This window comes from Cryphonectria parasitica (genome assembly GCF_011745365.1).
Source record: "Cryphonectria parasitica EP155 unplaced genomic scaffold M406scaffold_1, whole genome shotgun sequence".
NCBI classification, from domain to species: Eukaryota; Fungi; Ascomycota; class Sordariomycetes; order Diaporthales; family Cryphonectriaceae; genus Cryphonectria; species Cryphonectria parasitica.
The window spans coordinates 5,919,231-5,940,174 of record NW_024468909.1 but is presented as its reverse complement, the minus strand read 5'-3'; the positions used below and the strand labels follow the sequence as shown (position 1 = coordinate 5,940,174).

The 20,944-nt window shown below is 54.4% G+C and overlaps 5 protein-coding genes across 5 annotated transcripts; 1 reads left to right on the top strand and 4 right to left on the bottom strand.

The window, feature by feature from the left end:
• Positions 1–5,811: 5,811 nt before the first annotated feature.
• Positions 5,812–9,967, top strand: M406DRAFT_97023 (uncharacterized protein; the record flags this gene model as incomplete). Its single annotated transcript, XM_040926351.1, has 4 exons — positions 5,812–6,956; positions 6,997–7,009; positions 7,045–9,635; positions 9,709–9,967. 4 exons carry the CDS (start codon positions 5,812–5,814, stop codon positions 9,824–9,826), a joined length of 3,867 nt encoding a protein of 1,288 aa, XP_040781968.1. The 3' UTR covers positions 9,827–9,967.
• Positions 9,968–10,095: 128 nt separating this feature from the next.
• M406DRAFT_246582 (uncharacterized protein) lies at positions 10,096–11,226 on the bottom strand (the record flags this gene model as incomplete). The annotated part of the gene is made up of 3 exons (XM_040916413.1): positions 10,096–10,327; positions 10,373–10,606; positions 10,682–11,226. 3 exons carry the CDS (start codon positions 11,224–11,226, stop codon positions 10,096–10,098), a joined length of 1,011 nt encoding a protein of 336 aa, XP_040781967.1.
• Positions 11,227–12,158: 932 nt separating this feature from the next.
• Positions 12,159–13,334, bottom strand: M406DRAFT_35166 (uncharacterized protein; the record flags this gene model as incomplete). Its single annotated transcript, XM_040922644.1, has 2 exons — positions 12,159–12,875; positions 12,990–13,334. The coding sequence occupies 2 exons, from the start codon at positions 13,332–13,334 to the stop codon at positions 12,159–12,161; spliced, it is 1,062 nt and encodes a 353-aa protein (XP_040781966.1).
• Positions 13,335–13,900: 566 nt separating this feature from the next.
• M406DRAFT_354666 (uncharacterized protein) lies at positions 13,901–15,045 on the bottom strand. The gene is made up of 2 exons (XM_040922966.1): positions 14,543–15,045; positions 13,901–14,456 (listed from the first exon to the last, which is right to left on the bottom strand). The coding sequence occupies exons 1-2, from the start codon at positions 14,814–14,816 to the stop codon at positions 14,320–14,322; spliced, it is 411 nt and encodes a 136-aa protein (XP_040781965.1). The 5' UTR covers positions 14,817–15,045; the 3' UTR covers positions 13,901–14,319.
• Positions 15,046–16,509: 1,464 nt separating this feature from the next.
• On the bottom strand, positions 16,510–17,602 carry M406DRAFT_272376 (uncharacterized protein). Its single transcript, XM_040918146.1, has 2 exons — positions 17,425–17,602; positions 16,510–17,357 (listed from the first exon to the last, which is right to left on the bottom strand). Exons 1-2 carry the CDS (start codon positions 17,575–17,577, stop codon positions 17,064–17,066), a joined length of 447 nt encoding a protein of 148 aa, XP_040781964.1. The 5' UTR covers positions 17,578–17,602; the 3' UTR covers positions 16,510–17,063.
• Between the last annotated feature and the right edge of the window lie 3,342 nt (positions 17,603–20,944).

Genomic DNA, 20,944 nt, shown 5'->3' with positions numbered 1-20,944 from the left:
CTTGCCCACTTGCGTCTGCATCGTCACCAGCCACGAATTTGTTGAATCGGTTCCACATGGAATCGGAGACTTTGCCCATGGTCGGCTTGGAAATCCATGAGCCCGAAGCTTCTTTGTTGGGGGCTTGGAGCATTCTCTGGCGTAAGTCCTCGACCGTAGATTCCAGAAGTAAATGGTGGTAGGGCGATCGCTTCGTCTGCGCGCTCATGTCTTTCAAGATCATGTCACAGTATTGAAGCGCCTTGTCTCGGAAACCGTGCTCGGCCAGCGTGATGGCGTGCTGTAGCTTGTAGACGGAAAGGTGAGGGACACCGTATGCGACTGACGGTATTCCGGACAGACTGAGGCCATATTCGTAGACTTCGCTGAGGAGCAGAGCCTCTGTCTCTTTGGAAAACTGCTGTGACTGTGTCTTGTGATCTGCGCCCACAAGAACGAACTGGGCCCTTGGGTCGTCGAGCCCCCCAAATACTGTGGCAGACCGGGCAAAGATGAAGCAGATATGAGCGGCCTCTGCTCTGCCATACCCGGAGAGTAAGTTGCCGAGAGAGCTCAAGGCCTGCTCATCACCCGTGCTCCTGTTGCTGAGGATGAGAGTCGCAGTCTCACGCCACTTCTCCAGGCCATCTAACCCGCTGGCACTGACGGGTCCTGCCGAGGACGCGACCAGCTGCACACCTGCGCGGGCATGCACAGGAACGAGCTCGTCAACACTCTCTTGGTGGTTGCCAGATAGAACAGAGTAGAGTGCTGCGAGCGACTCGTTGTTGTGTCCTGGAAAGTTGACCTCCTTCTTGATGAACTCTTGGGAGACTTTGTGGTAGAGGTCGGGCGACACGGTGTTGGCAATCAACAGAGCGTGGCCCCAGAGTCGCTTGTCAGCGGCATCCCAGACTGCTTTCTCCCGGTCTCCAGAGAGCAGAGCGTTCTTCAGTCGTTGGAGTGTGGCCGAGTCCACGGCGTCTGGCTGCATCTGTGTGGACGACAAGTCGTTCGCGAAACCAAAAGTAGGACCGGTCGTGTCAGGTGGTTGTGCGACTTGGTCCTGATCTGTCGGCGCAAGCGAGAGTACATCGCGAACAGCCTTGTCCACAGTCGCGTTGCCTTCGAGAAGGCCATCATTCTCAATCATCACTCTCAGAATTTTCCAGAGGAGTACACGTTCAACTGCTCGCTTGTCCTCGTGTGACAATTGCGTCTGGAATGCGAGGTTCGGAAGGCCTCGCTCGAGCTCTTCGATGCCCACAGTGAGCCAGCTGATGGTCTCCTTCTTTTTGGACTTGCCCCTCAGCGGACCAGGGAATTTGGCAAGGCGTTCCTCGAGTGGCTGAACCTCCCTGATTGTCTTCACCTTGATCTCACCAGGGCTCCGAACGATCATCGGTCCAGCCTGGTTCATACCATATCTGGGAACATCGACCGGAAAAGATGTCATAAGTGTCCCACCAACCCCCCAGCTTATCAACGGAACGCCTTTCCACCTTTGTAGGGGATCATGTTCACGACCATCGGTGGGCGGAATCAGATTCAACCTTTGTGACATGCCTCTTGGCCGCGTAGGGGCCACAGAAGACAGGGCGTTTGCGATAGAGGGTGGTGTAGGGCCCTGGGCCGATGAGGGACGCGGACTGATCTCTGAAGCCTTGATAGGAGATCTCAGACCATACATGGCACCTGGTGATCCGGTCTGGGACCTAGGAGGAGGAATAATCTCATGCGTCATAGGCGCTGGGCCATATGAGATCTTCCTCTTGGGAGGAGACATGGCGTTGCCATTAAAGGTATCAGATGCAGGTGTGCCGACATTCTGCCGTGCTCTGGGTGGAAGCTGCGAAGCGCCGGGAGGTGGAGGGGCCCTGTTGGGCGTTTGCGTCGTCGTATCTTCCTCCTCAACCTCACGCGTTGGTGGCAGGGACGGCACCCTGTTTAGCCTGGGCTCATACAGGGACGACGTGCTTCGACTTTGCTGGAGGTGAGGCATTGCCTGTGATGTCTCTGTGGGTCTCGCCTCAAAATGTGCCAAAGGACTAGACGTTCGGGGAAGATGAGGCAGAACAGATGGTGGCGTTGCCGCAACGCTTGGGCCGTAACTCGCAGCTCGTTGCGCAGGGGGAGCAGGCGAATATCGGCTGGGCGATGGGGCCGCACCATTTGGAATGTTTCCTTGCGAAGACGCTGGCGAGTATCTCTGTGCAGGTGGTGGCAGCACAGATGGTGCAGAGTTTGCAGCAGTGGGCAAAACTGCATAGGGATTTGTCGGCGCTGGCGGTACCAGCCTCGAGATGTCTGGTGTGACAGTAGAACCGTTCATGGTGGGGTCATGGGGCGGTGTAGGCATTGACGTTGGAGGGGGAGGGTGTATGCCTTGAGGAGGCCCACTGAAGCTGGCCTGTGATGGCGAGGGCAGGCTCGAATTACTCGTCCGCGAAGCTGGCCGTGTCTTCTTGGAAGACGGTAGTTCTTCGAAGAAGCTGGCCTTGGACTGGAGCTGCGGAGGAGCTTTTGGTAGTGACGGGGACTGACCAGAGTGGTTTGACGCCGGAGGTGACACGCTCGAACCGGAGGCCGGCATCTGTGGAGGACCTGTGGGTGGCGGTGGAGGTGAAGGTTGGGCAGACATGCCAAAGCTCGCACTTCTCGGGGGGGCAGGCGGTCCTGTCGGCGGTGGTGCGGTGGCGCCTCCACGAGGAAGATGCTGATAACTAGCCCGCTTCTTGGGCCTGACGACCTCCATGGGGAGATCATATGGCGAAGAGTAGCCACCCTTGGACTTGTCGGCAAAGCTCTGGGCCTTGTTAACCGCTGGCCTAGGTACAGGTGCAGGCGCAGGTGCACCATACGGCGAAGCCATGGTCTGTATGGGAGGCTGAACAGTATATGGACTCGCTGCGGCCGGAGTGATAGGACCCATATTTTGGGTTGGTGGTATGATGGAAGCTGCACTGGGAAAGTATGAATTGAGTGGCTGAGCTGCTGCTGATGGCGTCGCGGTTGACGGGAGATATCGGTTGCTGGTCGCGGCGGGCCGCGGCGCAGGGGTTGGGTTGACACTCGTGGCCGGTTGGCTGGGCTGAGAGACTGGCTCTTCAATGTCATCGAGGAATCCTTCGTCGTCGTCATTAAAGAATGCAGACGGGTCAAAGCCTTGGTTCTCCTTGTTCCCAGCGCCCGGTTCATCCTCAAGGAGGAACTCGTCATTGTCGTCCTCCGCAAATGCTTCTGACCATTTCGCAGCAAGATCCTCGCCTTGGGGCACCTGTTCATCCTGCGATGCTGTGGGTGCCGCAGAGGTTGTTTCTTCTGCTTGGGGCTGAGGCTCTTGCTTTTGGTCGAGCACCTCGTCCTCTTCTTCCTCTAGTGGGCTATTCAATACACCTCCGGGTCCGTTCGTGTTGGGAGCCCCTAGACTCTCTATGACTTGCATCGTTGACTTCCGCTCAAGCTGGCTGGGGACATCGGGTTGTTGTTCGGCGCTTTCGTCCTTTGCGCCAATTTGAGCAAAGAAGTCATCTCCTCCGTCCTCGGCGGTATCCTCCGCGAATGGGTCACGGGCGTTGTGATCGCTCTGCGCGCCAGTTCCGTCGACTCCATCATGGCCGATCAGAGGCACACCCTCGTCGTATCTCGCATATGAGGCTTCCTCGTCTGGGTTCTGCAAGTCGCCGCCAACCTGGGCGGGAAATTCAGCCTCCCCATCGCCACTACCCCAAAAGTCATCCTGCTGGAAGGCCGTGGCTGCTTGCGGTACTGAGCTGTCCTCAAAGTCAAGAGGGTCGGACTGGTGCTCCAACTCATTCACAATGTCCTCGGCCTGGATTGTCGGCAGTGGCTCAACTGGTTCGCGCTCTTTGTGTTCCAATTGTGGCACCACAGGAAAAGAGTTGGTTCTATCGTTCGGTGGCATGAACCTGAAGGGGTCTTGGTCGGTCAGACGTGGGCTCCATGCGTCCTCGTCATCATCCAGTTCGGGCTGGTGCGACACTGTTCGCGCAAAGGAATCGCTGCTGACATGCTTGGGTCCTGTTGGAGCTTGCGCCTCGTCCGCGGTATGCTCATGTGGCTGTTCTTGAGTATCTTCCAACGCTGGCGCAACATCCGGAACTGGAGCACTGTCGGCAGCTTCGATGGAGACCTCGTCTTCCTGATGCGCCACCTGCGCCGACTCCTGGACGACTTCGTGTTCAGCAGCAGGTATGGCTTCAGCTTTGGCTTCGGCTTCTTGGACCTGTTGCCCCAGCTCTTGCGGCTGCTCCTTGCTCTCTTGTTCCAGCTTCCACGGACTGCCTGCCTCGTAGTCCGGAAACCACTCGTCCCCGCCCGAGCTCTGCGTTTCCGAGGTATCGATCGACTTTAGAGCAGTCATGCCTCCATTCTGGACGGGCTGATTGGGTTCGACCGCACTTGGAAGTGGGCTGGTAGATTCGGGAGCTTGTATCGATTTGTGGCTAATCGCGATATCTGCATCGGTATGTGGTCTCATGGCAGGGTGCCACGACGCCGTTGGCGCATCTGACGACATGTTGGATTAAAAAAAGATATGTAATTGTAGAGGTCGAGACAAGCAAGATGATGAATGCTGGACGAGAAAAAAAGAAGATATCGCAGATACTGTAGTACGTAGGCAAATCTGTCAGCATAACCCGGACTCGACAATCGAGGGAGATTGGGCCTGGAATGACAACATCGAGGCCAACGCCCGTGATACTGACTTGTACAATGGGAATTTCAAAAGACGCCTCGAGAATGCAATTCTTCTTCCTAGAGGCAGAACTTCATCTTGTGCGCAATATGAGCCCAAGTCGGTAAAGTGAACAATAAGTTTACACAGACTCGAGTCCAGGTACTGAGCTGACAGTTGACGTTGTATTGTTGGGTTGTGTCTCGGGGGAAAGGCGAGAGACGAAGAAAAAAAAACGATGTTGGATGTCATTCCAAGTTAGGTGATCCTGAAAGCTGGCCTCGTCTCCCGGGAACAAACACGCTTCCGAGCTGCTGCAAGCCGCGGCCTGCGGCGATCCGCCCACGGAGGCTTCGGGGTTAGCGTACAACGGGCGAGTAACAGTGCAGTGCAGTAGTGCAGCATAGCACATACCACAGCACTACAGTACATAGCAGCGCAGGGCCCTACCAGACATCATCCAACAGCTGGGGTCCCAGCCAGGGCAAGGATCTGGTACCTATACCATAGTGGTGCCTTGCGTAGGTGGCATGGTGCAGCCGTCACTATAGACCGTAGTGCTGATGCCCCCCCTGTAAGCTAGAGATATCTTTGGAGGTGGGCCACGGCCACATGCCATAGCTGGGGCCCGCAATGGTGTCGCAGCACGCTGACGCATCCTCTTGTGTGTGTCTCTCTGTCCAAAAGATTCCCCGTCTCATCAAAAAGGTCGCAGTTGCGCTGTCCACTTCTCAAGAGGTCACACCAATACTTCACTGACACGACTGACTGGCAGCACCCTCGCATCTATTTTTCCCTCACTCAAGCAGGCTTGCAACTGGCATTGGTATCGAGCCCGAGAAGGCCGTTACACGTTTGCATTCACTACGAAGTTCGTTCAATCGAGAGACCTCGATCCCGATCCCTTGGAGGGCACACCCCAGATCTGCCCTGCATCTGATCAGTCATCCCTGGATAGTGTGTGTGCATGTGGCCTCGAGGATGATCGAATCTAGCTCCAGCCTGGGCACATCCACATGAACGCTAGACGCCCAAGGCACCCGACGGTCCACGTACACGTCAACAGATAATTTCTGCTGTTCCCCATCCCATCACATACACCCTCTCGAGGGGCACGTTGACCCACCTACGGCATGCCTCCTTCAAATCCATACCATCCAACAGAACCACCAGATTCGCCCGCCGACGACTCCGACTCGGACCTTGAGATTGACCTCCAGGAACTCGACCCCCTACCTGCAGATGAGCTCCGCAAGAAGTCGGGGCTGCTGGGACACGAACGAGAAGCTGCCGAGCAGAGGGCACCTAGGATAGCCCTGCGCAACCTCCGCATGGGTAGTCTCCGGCGCAAAGGGAAGTCGGATAGAGGCTATGGGGGGCTCGGTAGGGGGAGGGACGACGGCTTTGACGATGCGGAGGCTCTGCTAGCAGATGGCGACCGGGACGGACACTCGAGTCGAGGAAACTCCGGCGAGGAGGATGCACCTTTCCTGCGCGAGCACGACGAGCAATCACGCCGCGCCAATGGCCACAAGAATACCATGTCCAGCAGCCGCTCCGCTGGGCTGCGTCTTCCAAGCTTCATGTCCTCCACTGCCGGGGAGCAACAGGGTGAGGACGAGGACAAGGAGGAAGATGACCCCTCAGCATCGAGGCTCGTGGCCGTCGGTTCCGCCCAGTCGACCCGATTCCCACCGAACCTCATCTCAAACGCAAAATATACCGCCTTCACGTTTCTTCCCATAACGCTATACAACGAGTTCTCTTTCTTTTTCAACATGTACTTCCTGCTCGTGGCACTCTCGCAAGCGATACCCGCCTTGAGGATCGGTTATCTATCAACCTACATCGGCCCTCTGGCTTTTGTTCTCATGATTACCATGGGGAAGGAGGCATACGACGACGTGGAGCGGAGACGGAGGGACAACGAGGCGAACTCGGAGCCGTACACTGTGGTAGCGTTTGACGAATGGGACCGAGCCCCAGCATCCGGCCGCCCACGGAAAGCACTCAAGTCTGCAAGCCTACGCAAGGGGCGCAAGGGAAAGATGCCAGAGAGGGATAGGCTATCAGATATACAGGAGGAGGAAGAGCAGGCCGAGAGCGAGGGACACAGAAAGGCGCCTTCATCCCAGATCCGTGAGATCAGCAAGAAGTCCAAGGACCTGAAGGTTGGTGACGTGTTGAAGCTCGAGAAAGGCCACAGAGTGCCTGCGGATGTTGTCATTCTGAAGTGTTTCTCCGCTGCGGACCATGTCGAACCTACTGCTGAACAAACGTCAATGGCCCAGCCCGATCTGTTGGGTAACATTGACGAGGCAGGTGAGGGAAGTACGGAGACCAAGGACACCAGCGAGGCAGAACAGAAATCCGGTCCTGGAGGGGAGACCTTCATACGGACAGATCAGCTGGATGGCGAGACGGACTGGAAATTACGACTCGCATCTCCGCTGTCGCAGGGTCTGGATACAGAGGAGTTGGTTCGTCTTCGAGTGGCGGGCGGCAAGCCAGACAAGAAGGTCAACGAGTTTGTTGGCACTCTCGAGCTCCTCCCATCGAGGCACGAGGCCATGAGCAACGCCAACAGCTCGCAGCATGATGGAGACACCCCCCGATCTGCACCTCTGTCAATTGACAACACCGCATGGGCAAACACGGTCATTGCGTCCAACGCGACCACGCTGGCCGTGATTGTCTACACTGGACCTCAGACGCGTTCGGCTCTCTCGACAGCTCCCTCTAGGACAAAGATCGGCCTTTTGGAGTATGAGATCAACTCATTGACCAAGATTCTTTGCGCGCTGACCCTTGGGCTCTCAATCGTTCTTGTCGCCCTCGAGGGGTTCGGAAACGTGCCTGGCAATGTGTGGTATGTCAAGATCATGCGATTTCTGGTCCTGTTTTCGACGATCGTACCCATCAGTCTCCGTGTCAACCTCGACTTAGGCAAGAGTGTCTACTCTTGGCTCATCCAGCGCGATCCGGGCATTCCTGGCGCTGTGGTACGCACCAGCACCATCCCAGAGGATTTGGGCCGCATCGAGTACCTGCTCAGTGACAAGACGGGGACCCTGACGCAAAACGAAATGGAGATGAAGAAGATCCACGTGGGAACCGTCTCGTACGCTAATGAAGCAATGGATGAGGTCTCGGCCTACGTGAAGCAAGGTTTCCAAGTGCCTGCATCCACAAACTCGACGGCAAGCTCGGTGCTCATCACGCCTTCTTCAACGTTCGCCGCAGCTGCCAATGTTGGAGCGACCAGGACTCGCCGTGAGATCGGTACAAGGGTACGTGATGTGGTTTTGGCTTTGGCGCTATGTCACAACGTCACCCCTACTACCGACGAAGAAGATGGCAAGACAATCACATCCTACCAGGCTTCGTCTCCTGATGAGATTGCCATCGTCCGGTGGACAGAAGCCGTCGGTCTGCGACTGTCGTACCGTGACCGCAAGGGGATGGTGCTCGAGTCATCTGAAACGGGCCGATCAGTTGTCCAGGTCCGCATCTTGGAAGTCTTCCCCTTCACATCCGATGGCAAGAGGATGGGTATCATTGTTCAGTTCTTGGAGCGGTCAGGCTCTGTGCCCGACATCTCCAATGGTGAGATTTGGTTCTATCAAAAGGGTGCGGACACGGTCATGGGATCCATCGTGGCAGCAAACGACTGGTTAGACGAAGAGACGGCCAACATGGCTCGCGAAGGCCTGCGAACGCTGGTTGTGGGCCGAAAGCGATTGTCTCCCGCCGAGTACCACGAGTTCAAGGACAGATACTCCGAGGCGTCGCTGGCGATCAGCGGCCGTGACACTGGTATGCAGAGAGTCGTGTCGCAGTACCTCGAGCATGACCTTGAGCTGCTGGGCGTGACTGGCGTGGAAGACAAGCTGCAGAAGGACGTCAAGCCCTCCCTCGAACTTCTCAGGAACGCTGGCATCAAGATCTGGATGCTGACGGGCGACAAGGTTGAGACCGCTCGCTGTGTGGCTGTGAGCTCCAAGCTTGTCGCCCGCGGTCAGTACATCTATACTGTCGCCAAGATGAAGAGAAAGGACCAGGCACAGGATCATCTGGACTTTCTTAAGAGCAAGGCCGATTCGTGTCTGCTGATTGACGGCGAAAGCCTGGCCCTCTTCCTGACGCATTACCGAACCGAGTTCATTTCCGTGGCTGTCAAGTTGCCAACCGTCGTCGCCTGCCGATGTTCACCTACACAGAAGGCCGAGGTCGCCAAGCTTATCAAGGATTTCACCAGGAAGCGTGTGTGCTGTATCGGAGACGGCGGCAACGATGTCTCCATGATTCAAGCTGCAGACGTGGGTGTCGGCATTGTCGGCAAGGAGGGTCGACAGGCCTCCCTCGCTGCCGACTTCTCGATCGAGCAGTTCTTCCACCTGACTAAGCTCCTGGTGTGGCACGGGCGCAACAGCTACAAGCGCAGCGCCAAGCTCGCGCAGTTTGTGATTCACCGTGGCCTGATCATCGCCGTCTGCCAAACCATGTACAGCATCGCGATCAAGTTCGAGCCCGAAGGCCTGTACAAGGACTGGCTGCTCGTAGGCTATGCCACGGTGTACACTGCGGCACCTGTCTTCTCGTTGACGCTGGACAAGGACGTCGATGAGGAGCTGGCGACTCTGTACCCCGAGCTGTACAAGGAGCTCACGGAAGGGCGCTCGCTGTCGTACCGGACGTTCTTTGTGTGGGTGTTTGTGAGCATCTACCAGGGCAGCATGATCCAGGGCCTTTCGCAGCTCCTCACGGAGGTCGATGGCCCCAAGATGGTAGCGGTCAGCTTCACGGTCCTGGTCCTGAATGAGTTGTTAATGGTGGCGGTCGAGATCACGACATGGCACCCGGTCAATATCATATCCATCGTAGGGACGTTCTTGATGTATGTGGGATCGATACCGTTCCTGGGAGGCTACTTCGATCTGGCTTTCATCCTTACGTGGTACGTATTCTTCTTGGCCCCCCCATTCCGCCTCTCATCATTCTCAATGGACTCAACTAATGTGATCCAACAGGGGCTTCTACTGGCGCGTCCTGGCCATCGGGGCCATCTCGCTCATCCCACCATATGCTGGAAAATTGATCAGGAGGACAATGAAACCTCCATCGTACAGGAAGGTCCAGGGGATCTGACGGGAACTGTTTTCTTCGGAGGATTGTGTTTATAGTCTCTTTTGTCTGCTGTTAAAAGGGGACATTGGTAGCTAGGCGTTTAGAGCGAGCGCTGCTTCGAGGGCATAGAGCCCGAGTGAATACATACAGATATACATTTCCTTTTATCAGAGTGATAAATTGTGGTAGATGCATGATGCTATACCAATCAGCCTGTGAGGGCTGTATCAACGCCTACACTTTCGAAGAAGGAATGGTAGTGTCTGAGCAAGGATGGCATGACAATCATCTCATTGCTTCAGCACAAGCCACTTCTCCCAAGTCTTGGGGTCTTTTCTCATCAAATTGGCCACCACCCCTCCTACGCGACCCTGCCGCTCAGCACCCTCAGCCCAGACCTTGGGGCCCACGTAGGCTCCCACAAACCCATCTGGTCCAGAGATCATGAATAAATTCTTGCCGGCTCCTCCTCGCCCTCCTTCCTCACTGGGGCAGTTGCATCGTCTCCGCTCCGGCCCACGGCTGATGTCCTCCCCGCCAGCCTTGCGGGAGGTATCCACTATGGACTTCGCGTCGTCTGCTTCCGTGCTGTGCTCCAGTTGCTGTTGCGAGTGGAGGGAGCAAGTTGACGATGTCGCTGCTGCTGCTGCCGTTGCCCGTCGTCCCCCAACAGAAATGGCCCGCGTGATGTCTTGTGGTCTGACCTTGCTGCCCTCCTCATCAACGACACACTGGACCCTTAAAGTGCGGCCTTTCTGTGCGTATGCAGCCTGTAGGGCCTGTAGCTGGCGCATGATGGGGCTCAGCGGTGACGCATCGAGGTGCGCATCATCGCCACCACGACCAACCGCCGCCGCCGCCCCCAGGCGTGGGCACCCAGCACAGTCAGCACTTGACCTATTGGCCCATAAGATGTCCACATCGACATCACCCCGGCGCTGAAGAACTGTAGTAGCAGCCTGCAGAGCCGGCGCGATGCCCGTCCCGCCCGCGAGAAACACCAACTTTCCCCCCGCGTCCCCGCCGAGCCGGGCATCAATGTCAAACCCCAGATGCGGCCCGCGGATCTCGACCTCGTCGCCCTCTTGCAGCCTGGACAGGTACGTCGAGACCTCGCCCCCGTCGTACCGGCGCATGTAGAACCGCAGCCGGCAGAAGCCGACCTTCAGCATGCGCTTCTCCTCCTCGGTCATGGCGTCCTCTTCGTCTGGCAAGGGGGGCAAGGGCGTGTAGTTCCGTGCGATCTGCAGCTGGGGCTGTTTGAACTCGAGGCTCCATAGGCCGTGGGCCCAGGCGCGCTCGAGCACGTCGCGGGTGGTGGTGGTGTTTGGGGTTTCGATCAGAGACGTGATGGGCGTCACGATGGTGAGGACAAAGGCGGTTGGGCTGACGGGCTCGTTGGAGATGACTCTGCAAGGCATGAAGCGCTCGTCGTTGAGGAGGAAGCGGGCCCTGCGCTTCTCGTTGGCGTAGTAAAAGACGCCAGCAAAGAGGGAGGTGATGAAAGCGATGTGGATGAGGGTGCGCTTACGCGAGTGGGGACTGGGTTGGGACTGAGGAGGTGGCCCGTCGTTGGCGGTTGTTTGACTTGAAGAACCTAGAGGTGGCGTGGTGTGGTTGTTGAGAGTGCGCGGCGTATGAGAAAAGTGCCTCCTCGATGATGAATCCAGCCGCTGCGGGCTGGATGATGGCAGGGCCTTATATGGCCATCTTTTACAGCATGATGAGCCTTGTTTGAGCAGCTTTGAGGTAGAGGGGCATCTGGTATAAGTGCTCGCTTCTCTGCGAAGCGGCACACGAGGTCGTGGGCTCAGGCATGGCGAGGCTTTCAGTGACGCATCACCCAAACGCGTCGTCGCCGATAGTCTGAACAGAGCTGAGGTCCGCATAGCTGGCCTAAGGGATAATCAGCTGCTTATTAAGCATGTGAATGAATCTATTGAAAAAGAAAGAAGGAAAGGGAGAAATGAAAAATTAAAACATTGAGTTCTGCTCAGGCCGAGTTAAGCAAGCTTGATGAGAAGAGAAAAAATCTTGATGTTTGAGGTGTCGCGTTGTCACTGCAATTTAGGTGCCAGATAGCCAAACCAATGACCCCCCTTTCTCTTTACTTTTTTTGGTCCAAAGAGAGCCCCTTTCCCTATACAATTATTTTTTGAATATCGTTTTCTTCAATATACATATATATGAAATGAAACTATTCTAGATACTTTTGCTTACTAAAGTCAAGCAAAAGTCGTACCTCGAAAACTCTGCTAATGATTTTAACACATTATGCCTCTTCACCTCGAGAGCACAACAAAACATTGAGACAAGTGTTCCGTTTACCCGCTGTGTCCTTCTATGCTAGATTCTATAACCTCAATATTTCCCTCTTCGGCGTGATACCGCCTCTGAACATATCCTCGACTACATTGCCTCTCATCACCGTCTCCTGCACAATGCCCTGAACATGTTTTGGTTCCACCCTGCCATACCAAATGCCATGCCCGGCCAAAGGATGTCTCTTCCCATCAGCCCCAGTCATGGACAGTGGCAGGTATATGATCACATTGCCCGCAAACTTGTGCCCGCCAATGTGAGATATCAATCCCACCCGCGCAGTCCAGGTCGTCTTCTCGATCGCGCCCGCTATGGCCGCCACATCCTGGCCCAGGTCGACCTGGACGGGCCCGCGCAGGACATTGATGCCCTCCCGCGGCAGCTGCATCTCAAACTCATCCCTGAGGACGGGCCCCATGACGCCACAGCGCATATCGCGGCCGCCATGACCACAAACGAGGACCAGGATGTCGTCTACGTCTCGGACACCGTGGAGAAGGCTCTGGTACACGGGCTTCCGCGTCAATCTGTCGCGGTGGATCGGCGACAGGCTGTCGTGCATGGGGTGCAGCTGCTCCGGCAGGAGGAACCCCTTCGCCAGCGCCTCGACGCTGTCGAATGACACCCGCGGCAGAAAGGGCACGTACTTGAAGCTGGGCAGCAGGTACGCCGAGGTGTTTACCAGCTCCGTCCTCTGTGGCATCGAGGAGGGGAAAGACGAGCTGAGCACAGATATGTTGTGAAACGGCTATGGGACCCGCGAGAGGGCAAACGCACTTACCGTCAGCTATCCATACTTATCCTGTGCTGCCTCACTCACCCCATCGCCTGTGAACGTTGGATGAGCACATCTCGAACTCACGTCAGAATAGACCCCGCCCCTGCCGAACAGCTCCTTCAGGTCCGCGGCGAGGTTGTCCCCGCTATTGTCCTCCTCGATGCGCGACGGCCAGTCACCCTTGCCTGTGCAGATGAGCACTTGCTCGGAGTAGTTTGAGATGAGTCCGTTCAGCTTGCCCTGATGGTCGATCGGGAGGCCATCCGGCATCGCCGGCGTCGGGGCGCACTCGCATGTGGGCGATGGGCACGTCGGGACCGTCGGAAAGGAGGGCGACTTTGCACTGGCGCTATAGGTCCTTTGCGAAGGAATGAGAGGGGTGGTTCTTTTACTTGCACGCAACAGGCGAAAAGGTAACCGGATGGCCATGGCAGGTAGAGGAAGGAAAAATTGCGCTGCTTGACAGCTTGGGACGCAGAGGAAGTTGCATTTGACTGTTAGTGAAGGAAAGCATGCACAGTTGTCGAGACGTCATTCCTTCACCAGGAAGGGTTAGGGTCGCACTTAGCAGGAAGGGATACAAAAACATCGAAAAGGAAGAAGTTAATATCTACCACCGATTTCAATCAAAAGTATACATGGAGAGTCTCCCTACTCACTTGTATTTATCTAAATTAGAAAGTTAATAATACTACATTCTGACCAGAAGTGATTGGTACTTTCTTGACCATTAATTATAAGTATTTCTCCTAAAGACACCATGAATCCTTCGCGGAGGAAACGGTTTCTTTTTGCAGTAAAAAGATTTTTAAGAAGAAAGAGAATGAAATTATCCTCAAATGGTTTCTATATATTTTTGAAGATAGTTAGTGATAGGCAGTATGTATATCATTCTTCTGGCGGAATGTGACTTGGAAACTCTTCCGTTACCTCGTCTTCACCGTGAATTCAACGAAGACTTGCGGATATCAAGACTATGTTAATGAAGGCTCGGTGCAATCAAGTTGATACTAACCATTCTCACATACCCACTCATTTTTCAAGGGGTATGAGGGCAGAAATGATTTCATTAATATACTCATCAAGCAAGCTTTCCACGCCTATGCGGCTCTGTATGTTCTAACATTCACCTCATTATGCATGTAGCCAGCCATTCCTGTGCTGTTCGACGAGCCCTGTCAACCACTTATCCTGAATCCGAATCCCTCGAACATAGCTCGTCTATTAGATTTTGGAACTCTTCCAAAATGTCCCTCACCGGCGTCAATATGCGCTCCCGGGTGCTGCGAGCTTCTTGCCCTATAGTCGATGCTCCCTCCAGGCCCTGGCCTGTAATTCATGTGTCGACTCGTCTCATTAGACACAAAGGGCTGTACCAATGCCCAAAGTTCCCACACCATCGATTTTCCCTCCTCTACTCGTCGGAGCAAGCGATCTTGTACGAGCCCATCCCCGGGTCCGCACCAGCTGCTGGGGAATAATTATAGCATTGGCCTACAGGAGGCAATGCGACCTCATCCACGGTACAGTCATCGTCCGTGAAGACATACACTATTTACTCGCGCGCGTCAGCTTGCGAATCCTCTCCTTCGCCTGTGTGTGCTAATTTTTGATTGCGAGTGTAACAAAGTACTCACCGCTGCAAGTGATGTCCACCCCGGTATCAATATTCTCCAGCTCCAGAGACTCCACCTCTATGTCGTTGGGGAACTGGTAGCAGATATTTAGGTTGAATATCTGGGAATTCCACTCCCCCTCGTTGTCGGTCGCCCCTGGGCAGTCTGGAGCTCCCCACGTGCGGAAGTTGGCCAGGTGCTCATCCGTAATATTGGTCTGGCGGGGGATGATGAAGGCATTGCTAGTCAGGCCAAGCGTCGTGGCTGTAGCTATGAAGAGGTTTGAGATCTGCATTTTTATTTCCTTCTCTTTTCTTAATTGGTCGTTGAGGGGCTTGTGCTTTGAGGAGAAAGGGTAGATGTAAAGAGACACAGTGTAACAAAATTATCGAGTGGTGCTTGATGGGGTCAGTGATGAATTATGAGATGCTTTTTTTACTTTTATAAAATCAGCCTTCGGAAAGGGAGGCTGATCTTTAAGACAGTTGAAAGTGATCAACAGACTCCATATAATATGATAAAATGCCAAGCCATGATCAGCAGGCACAAAGCCGCATAGGCCTGCCATCCATGGTGATCCTTGGGGGGGAACAAAGCCCTTGTACAGAAACATAGTATGCACAGGAATGTCGGCAGGCTCCACTAGTGAACATCATGATCTTCGAGGTTGCTTTTTTTGACTAAGACATTTTCCCCTTTACCAATGATACCACCACATCGTGGCTCGAGCTTTCATCCCTCTCTCCCCCCCTGCCTTCGCTTTTTCGGATACGAAGGGCGAAGCAGTAAACGATCAGCATTAGACCCGCACACGGCACAGCCGACTCAAGCAGCGGTGTAACAGTGACACTGGCCCAGATCCTGCAGCGTCAGCCGCCTGGTCGTGTGGACGGAGTGGATGGGTACGGGAGCTTGGATTTTCTTTTAATTCATTTATTCTTTTTCTTTTACGTCTGAGATTGTCGTATTCTTGTCATTCCAGCCCATACCTCTCTCTCTCTCTCTCTCTCTCTCTCTTTTGCAAGGATCTCGCACTATAAAAAACGTCATCGAATGACCCGTTCAGCCACTCGGCGCCAGAAACACACGCGGGTGATGGCATATTGAGCAATAATGGTGACCCAACCCGATATCGCACCATCGTAACTGCAGCTCGCCGCGACCGAGCTGCGGCGCAACAGTCCACAGGGCCAGGCAATACGAAGCCCGTATACAAAGAGCTCCAGTCCCTGGTAGCTGAAGTGCGGCTAGCGAGGGAAGGTCTTTTTGCAGACTCTTTCGAGCTGCGAGAGACCTGTGAGACGCAACGCGGCCAGTCCTACGTACTACAGTTTCGAGCCTGGGAACAACACTCGCACCACTTTGGCGTAATGATACCAATACCGACAGGTGATGAGTATCGGGGCTGACCGGGCCAAATGATGCGGACTGTGTCCACGCGCACTGCGTGGTCGTTTCCGCCCAGCAGAGATTTCTTGTGGGCGTTTGGGTTGTGAGACGACGGTCCGCTATCCTTTTCTTCAGCGCGGTTTACTGCACGCAAAGAGTCATTGAGAGGTTATACAAAGAAAATGCCTGACACGAAAGTGGCCCAACGAAGAGAAGCCGCCATCGACTGGTAGAAGTGAGGCCGGTTCCTATTGAGCATTATTCACAACTGAGCACGCAGGTGCCTGGAGAAGGTGACTCATTGGCGAGAGGTTGACTGGGATCCTACATCTTTTTCCTGACTCTACCGTCCGTGGGACGTTGCTCGACATTGAAAAGGCGGTTGGTTGCCTTTGCGGTCTGAGGTCGAGACCAGAAGTACCGTCCACACGTATGCAGTGCTACCGCACGAAATGCAGTTTAGTCTTGGCGCCCAACACCCGAAGAGGCCTCTTATTTACGGGCTGATGCCCGCGTGAGAAGGGCTGGGAAGAGTACAAGGCGTGGTGAAGAGTTCGTCTAATGTTTGATTGGATGGTCTACTACAACCGTGTCCTAGTGGCTGTGGACCAGCGCAGATACTTCTCCGGTGCCCTCACAGGAAGAGCAGGAACGGATAAGTATGCAGTCCGTTCTGCCATGCCGTGGCTCACCCAGAAAGGTGTATAATAATCTGCTCTGGAGTATGTTTCGCGAGGCTGTGCAGCGACTTGTCTTATCAAGCAACCAAGCACAGAAGCGAATGAGATAAGCTTCTCGAAATTATGTCCTGGAATACATGGCATCATCCTCGACTTCTACAACGATGCCTATGCTCAAAGCTTCATGGCTGCTTGCGAACTCTGGGAGGCTCATGCACCCGTCGGCTCTGTTGTACCTCCGCCGAGAGCTATTGCTACCCAGCGGACCTGGACGAGGAGCAGTTTCCTTCTGCTGGATTCGACACGCCGAGATGAGGTTTTGATGAACCCTGTATAGCGTGTGTTGTAAGGTATGTCTCCTACGCTGATGATGCTGACCTGTGCTGCGTGTGCCTTATCTGACCCTTTGGTCTTAGGTAGGGATAGCTGTACTTAGTCCTCCCCACCGTCCTGGAACGGACTCATCCAGGACCTCAAAGAGCCTTTAACACCAACTCGATGATGTCAAAAAAGCCCTCACGGCTTTCAGAATCGAATTTCCGCAGGCCGAGACCCAGAATCAAAGTTCTCCGATCTTCTGGATTCCTCAGTGCGAGATGGCTGGCGATCTGAGCAGCGTATAGCTGACCCACAGTCTCTCTGTCTGCGCCTCCACCGCCGACAAGAGTCTTGGGTTCCAGGTGGACTGATGGAAGGAGTGACAGATCAGCGCGGGGGAGAGCCATGTCTACAAGAGCAGGTGAGGGTGCTGAGAGAGGTACTTGGACCTGAGAGCTTTCTGTCAATACGTGAATCTTCCTTTGGAAGGTTATTTGCTAAGGTGTGTATACATACCCATTGTGCGAGGCGTCCGTCTTGAGATATCGTAATGACGATCTTGTCGGCAAAGTTGACGCACGAGACATCTGTTGGGATGCCGTTGGCCTGTCCTTTTGCCTGTTGGGACGGAGCTGGGAAGGGCTCCTCTCTAACATCGTCTGTGGCCATTTTCAATGAAGATTGAAGAACGAAAGAAATCTCGAGTTGCTGAAAAGGTGCAAATAGTTGCTTTCAGAAGCTGGTTACGCCCGTCACTTTGAGTCTTGTGTGATGTTGTATGGGAAAGAAAGTCGTCTTGGCTAGTTCTGGCGAAAGCCAAGTTAGACAGCCGTTGTCATGTGGCTTAGGCTAGAGGGCAGCGGACCCCTGCCATCCAAGGACCCCACTGCTGGGCCGCTGTGATTGACGGTACGCGCTATGTCTACGATGAAGTGTGTTTTCACAGAAGTTGCAGCTTTTCAATATTCTCAGCATCTCGAAGGCACTCTCACTTTGCATAAAATTTTCATGTTCAACGATAAAGTATTTCATTTTTTCAAAGGTGAAATTGTCCGAAAACCACCCTCTTAACCATTTGTTTTCTTGGAATATGCTTTGCGAGACTCTTATTCCGAACTTATGCACGTACAATAGCACATCATATGGGGTCTTATCGATAATCTTGACCCCACTAAAAAGTTCGCTCTTGACATCTCACTGCTCCCTATCAAATCAAGCATTCTCATTTTGACATTCACACTCATACATCCCCATCCACCCCAACACCACTCTTTCGAGGTGGCACACTCACCAAACGTCGTGGAATCAACGGAACTTGGCCGCCGGTGGAGATTCCCTTCAGGCTCGTGACGCCTCAATTATCATCATGCCCAAGTTTGTCCCGCGGCAGAGGAAACAAAAGCACCGAAACTTGGCTCGAGACCAGGGCCGACAGCAAAATGGACCAGAGGACCTTTCCAATGCCCAGGAGATCCTCCCGGAGCACATTCGACAGAAGGAGGAGCAGAAGGCCCGGATGCGTGAAGAGTTGAAGAACCAGGGCGTCAAGGTCACCGGCAAGAAGGCAAAACGTCTCGACAAGTACATCGAAAACAAGCTCAAGAAAGATGAGAATCGCCAACTCTTGGCAAAGCTGGCTGAAAATCAGGTCGACACAAGTCTATTTGCTAGCAGCCGGGCACTCGGTCATAACCGGGAGACAAAGAGAGAGGCTCTATTACGGGCATTGAAGGAGAGAGAGGCCGGCATCGATACGGAGGAGAACGAGAATATCCTCTTTGAGGAACGGAAAGAACCAAAAGAACCAGAGGCAGATCTGTCAGAGGAGGATTCAGAACGTGAAGAAGTGGCAGAGCAGGCTACATCGTCCACGCCAGCGAAGGCAGACGAGAGACCTGAGCAGGAGACCCAACCTGAAAGGCCAGCGCACAACGCCTCGACATCGGGAGCCGTCGGGTCTGGGCTCAAGCGGCCACTTGATCTCGGCGATGACGGGCGACCAAAGCTTGCAAAGCGACAGAAGAGAGGAGGTGTGAAGTCCAAAACCACCTTGGCCCAACCGGAGCCGGTAAATGTCGACATGAGTACCGAGGACGAGTGGGGCGGTTTCAGTGGCGATGAGTCTGATACTGGAACGGATAAGGACAGCAATAACTCGGAAGATGAAGCCAGTGATAGTGGTCCGGAAGCCATGTCGGAAGAGGATGCATCAGGTTTGGACGATGGTAGCGACAGCGACGAGGGTTCGTCGTCGGACGAACAGGAAAGTGAGAATCCGGACGATGAGGCTTCGACAGATCGACATCGTCATTCAGCATTTAAAGCCTGGGCCCATCAGCAACGGAATGAGGCACTGGGATACCAGCCCGTGGGATCTGGGTCCCAGCTGCTGGAGATTCCTAAACCTGCGAATTTCAACCCACGCCCCCTCGAGCAGGATCCCCTGCCTCTCGAGTTACAGCCAACGAAGGACACAGACAGGAAAGCCCACAGTGTGAACATTACACGGCAAGATGACATACAAGAAGCTCGCTTGAAGCTTCCTGTCGTGGCCGAGGAGCAGAGGATTATGGAAGCCATACACAATAACGACATCGTGGTGGTGTGTGGTGCTACAGGTTCTGGCAAGACGACGCAGGTGCCGCAGTTCCTCTTCGAGGCAGGTTATGGATCTCCTTCTGGACCGACACCCGGAATGATTGGAGTCACTCAGCCTCGAAGGGTCGCGGCCGTGAGCATGTCCAAACGAGTGGCTCAGGAGCTTGGCGACAATGGCAGTAAGGTAGCCTACCAGATCAGGTTTGAGGGAACTGTAAATCCCGCTACCGCTGTCAAGTTCATGACGGATGGCGTGCTGCTTCGAGAGGTCGCGCAAGATATTACCTTGAAGAAATATTCTGCCATCATCGTGGACGAGGCTCATGAGAGGAGCGTCAATACGGATATCCTGGTCGGCATGCTCAGTAGGGTGGTGAAATTACGAAGCGACCTGGCGAAAGAGGATCCGACCACCAGGCCCCTAAAACTTATCATCATGTCGGCTACTCTACGGATTGAGGACATGACGCAGAACCCGAGGCTCTTCAAGATACCACCGCCTGTGTTAGAAGTGGAGGGGCGGCAGTACCCAGTCACAGTCCACTTCTCCAGACGGACGCACCACGATTATGTCGAGGAAGCATTCAAGAAGATCAGTCGAGGGCACAGAAAACTTCCGCCAGGCGGGATCCTCGTCTTCATGACAGGCCAAAACGAGATCGTGCAGCTGAGCAAGAAACTCAAAAAGTCTTTTATGGGTATGGATTCTGGCAACAGTGTCAAGGTCAGAATTCCAGCCAGTGAAGCGCCTGTGGAGGCGGAGGATATAGACTTTGGTGATGTGGAAGGTGATGGGCCGGATGACTATGATGAAGAGGTGTCGGGTGATGAGGAAGAGGATGACGAGGCTGAGTTCGCCATCCCCGAAGAAGAGGGGGAGGCAGGGACCGGACCTTCCCGGCTACACATCCTGCCACTCTACTCACTTCTGCCAACCAAAGAGCAAATGCGCGTCTTTGAGCCGCCACCAGAAGGATCCCGCCTCGTTGTCCTGGCTACCAACGTCGCCGAGACAAGTCTTACCATCCCGGGCATCCGATATGTCTTTGACTGTGGCCGTTCGAAAGAGAGAAAGTACAATCGTCTGAACGGCGTTCAAAGTTTTGAGGTCGGCTGGATCAGCAAAGCTAGCGCCAGCCAGAGATCTGGTCGCGCTGGTCGAACAGGGCCTGGCCACTGCTACCGGCTGTACTCCTCAGCGGTCTACGAGAGGGACTTTCAGGAGTTCTCTGACCCAGAGCTGCTGCGCATGCCCATCGAGGGAGTGGTCTTGCAGCTCAAGGCTATGAACCTACAGCACGTGGTCAACTTTCCTTTCCCAACGCCACCAGACAGACAAAGCCTTGTCAAGGCAGAGAGGCTGTTAACCTATCTTTCAGCTATCAAGGAGACCGGACAAGTGACAGCCTTTGGGAAGACCATGTCAATTTTTCCCCTG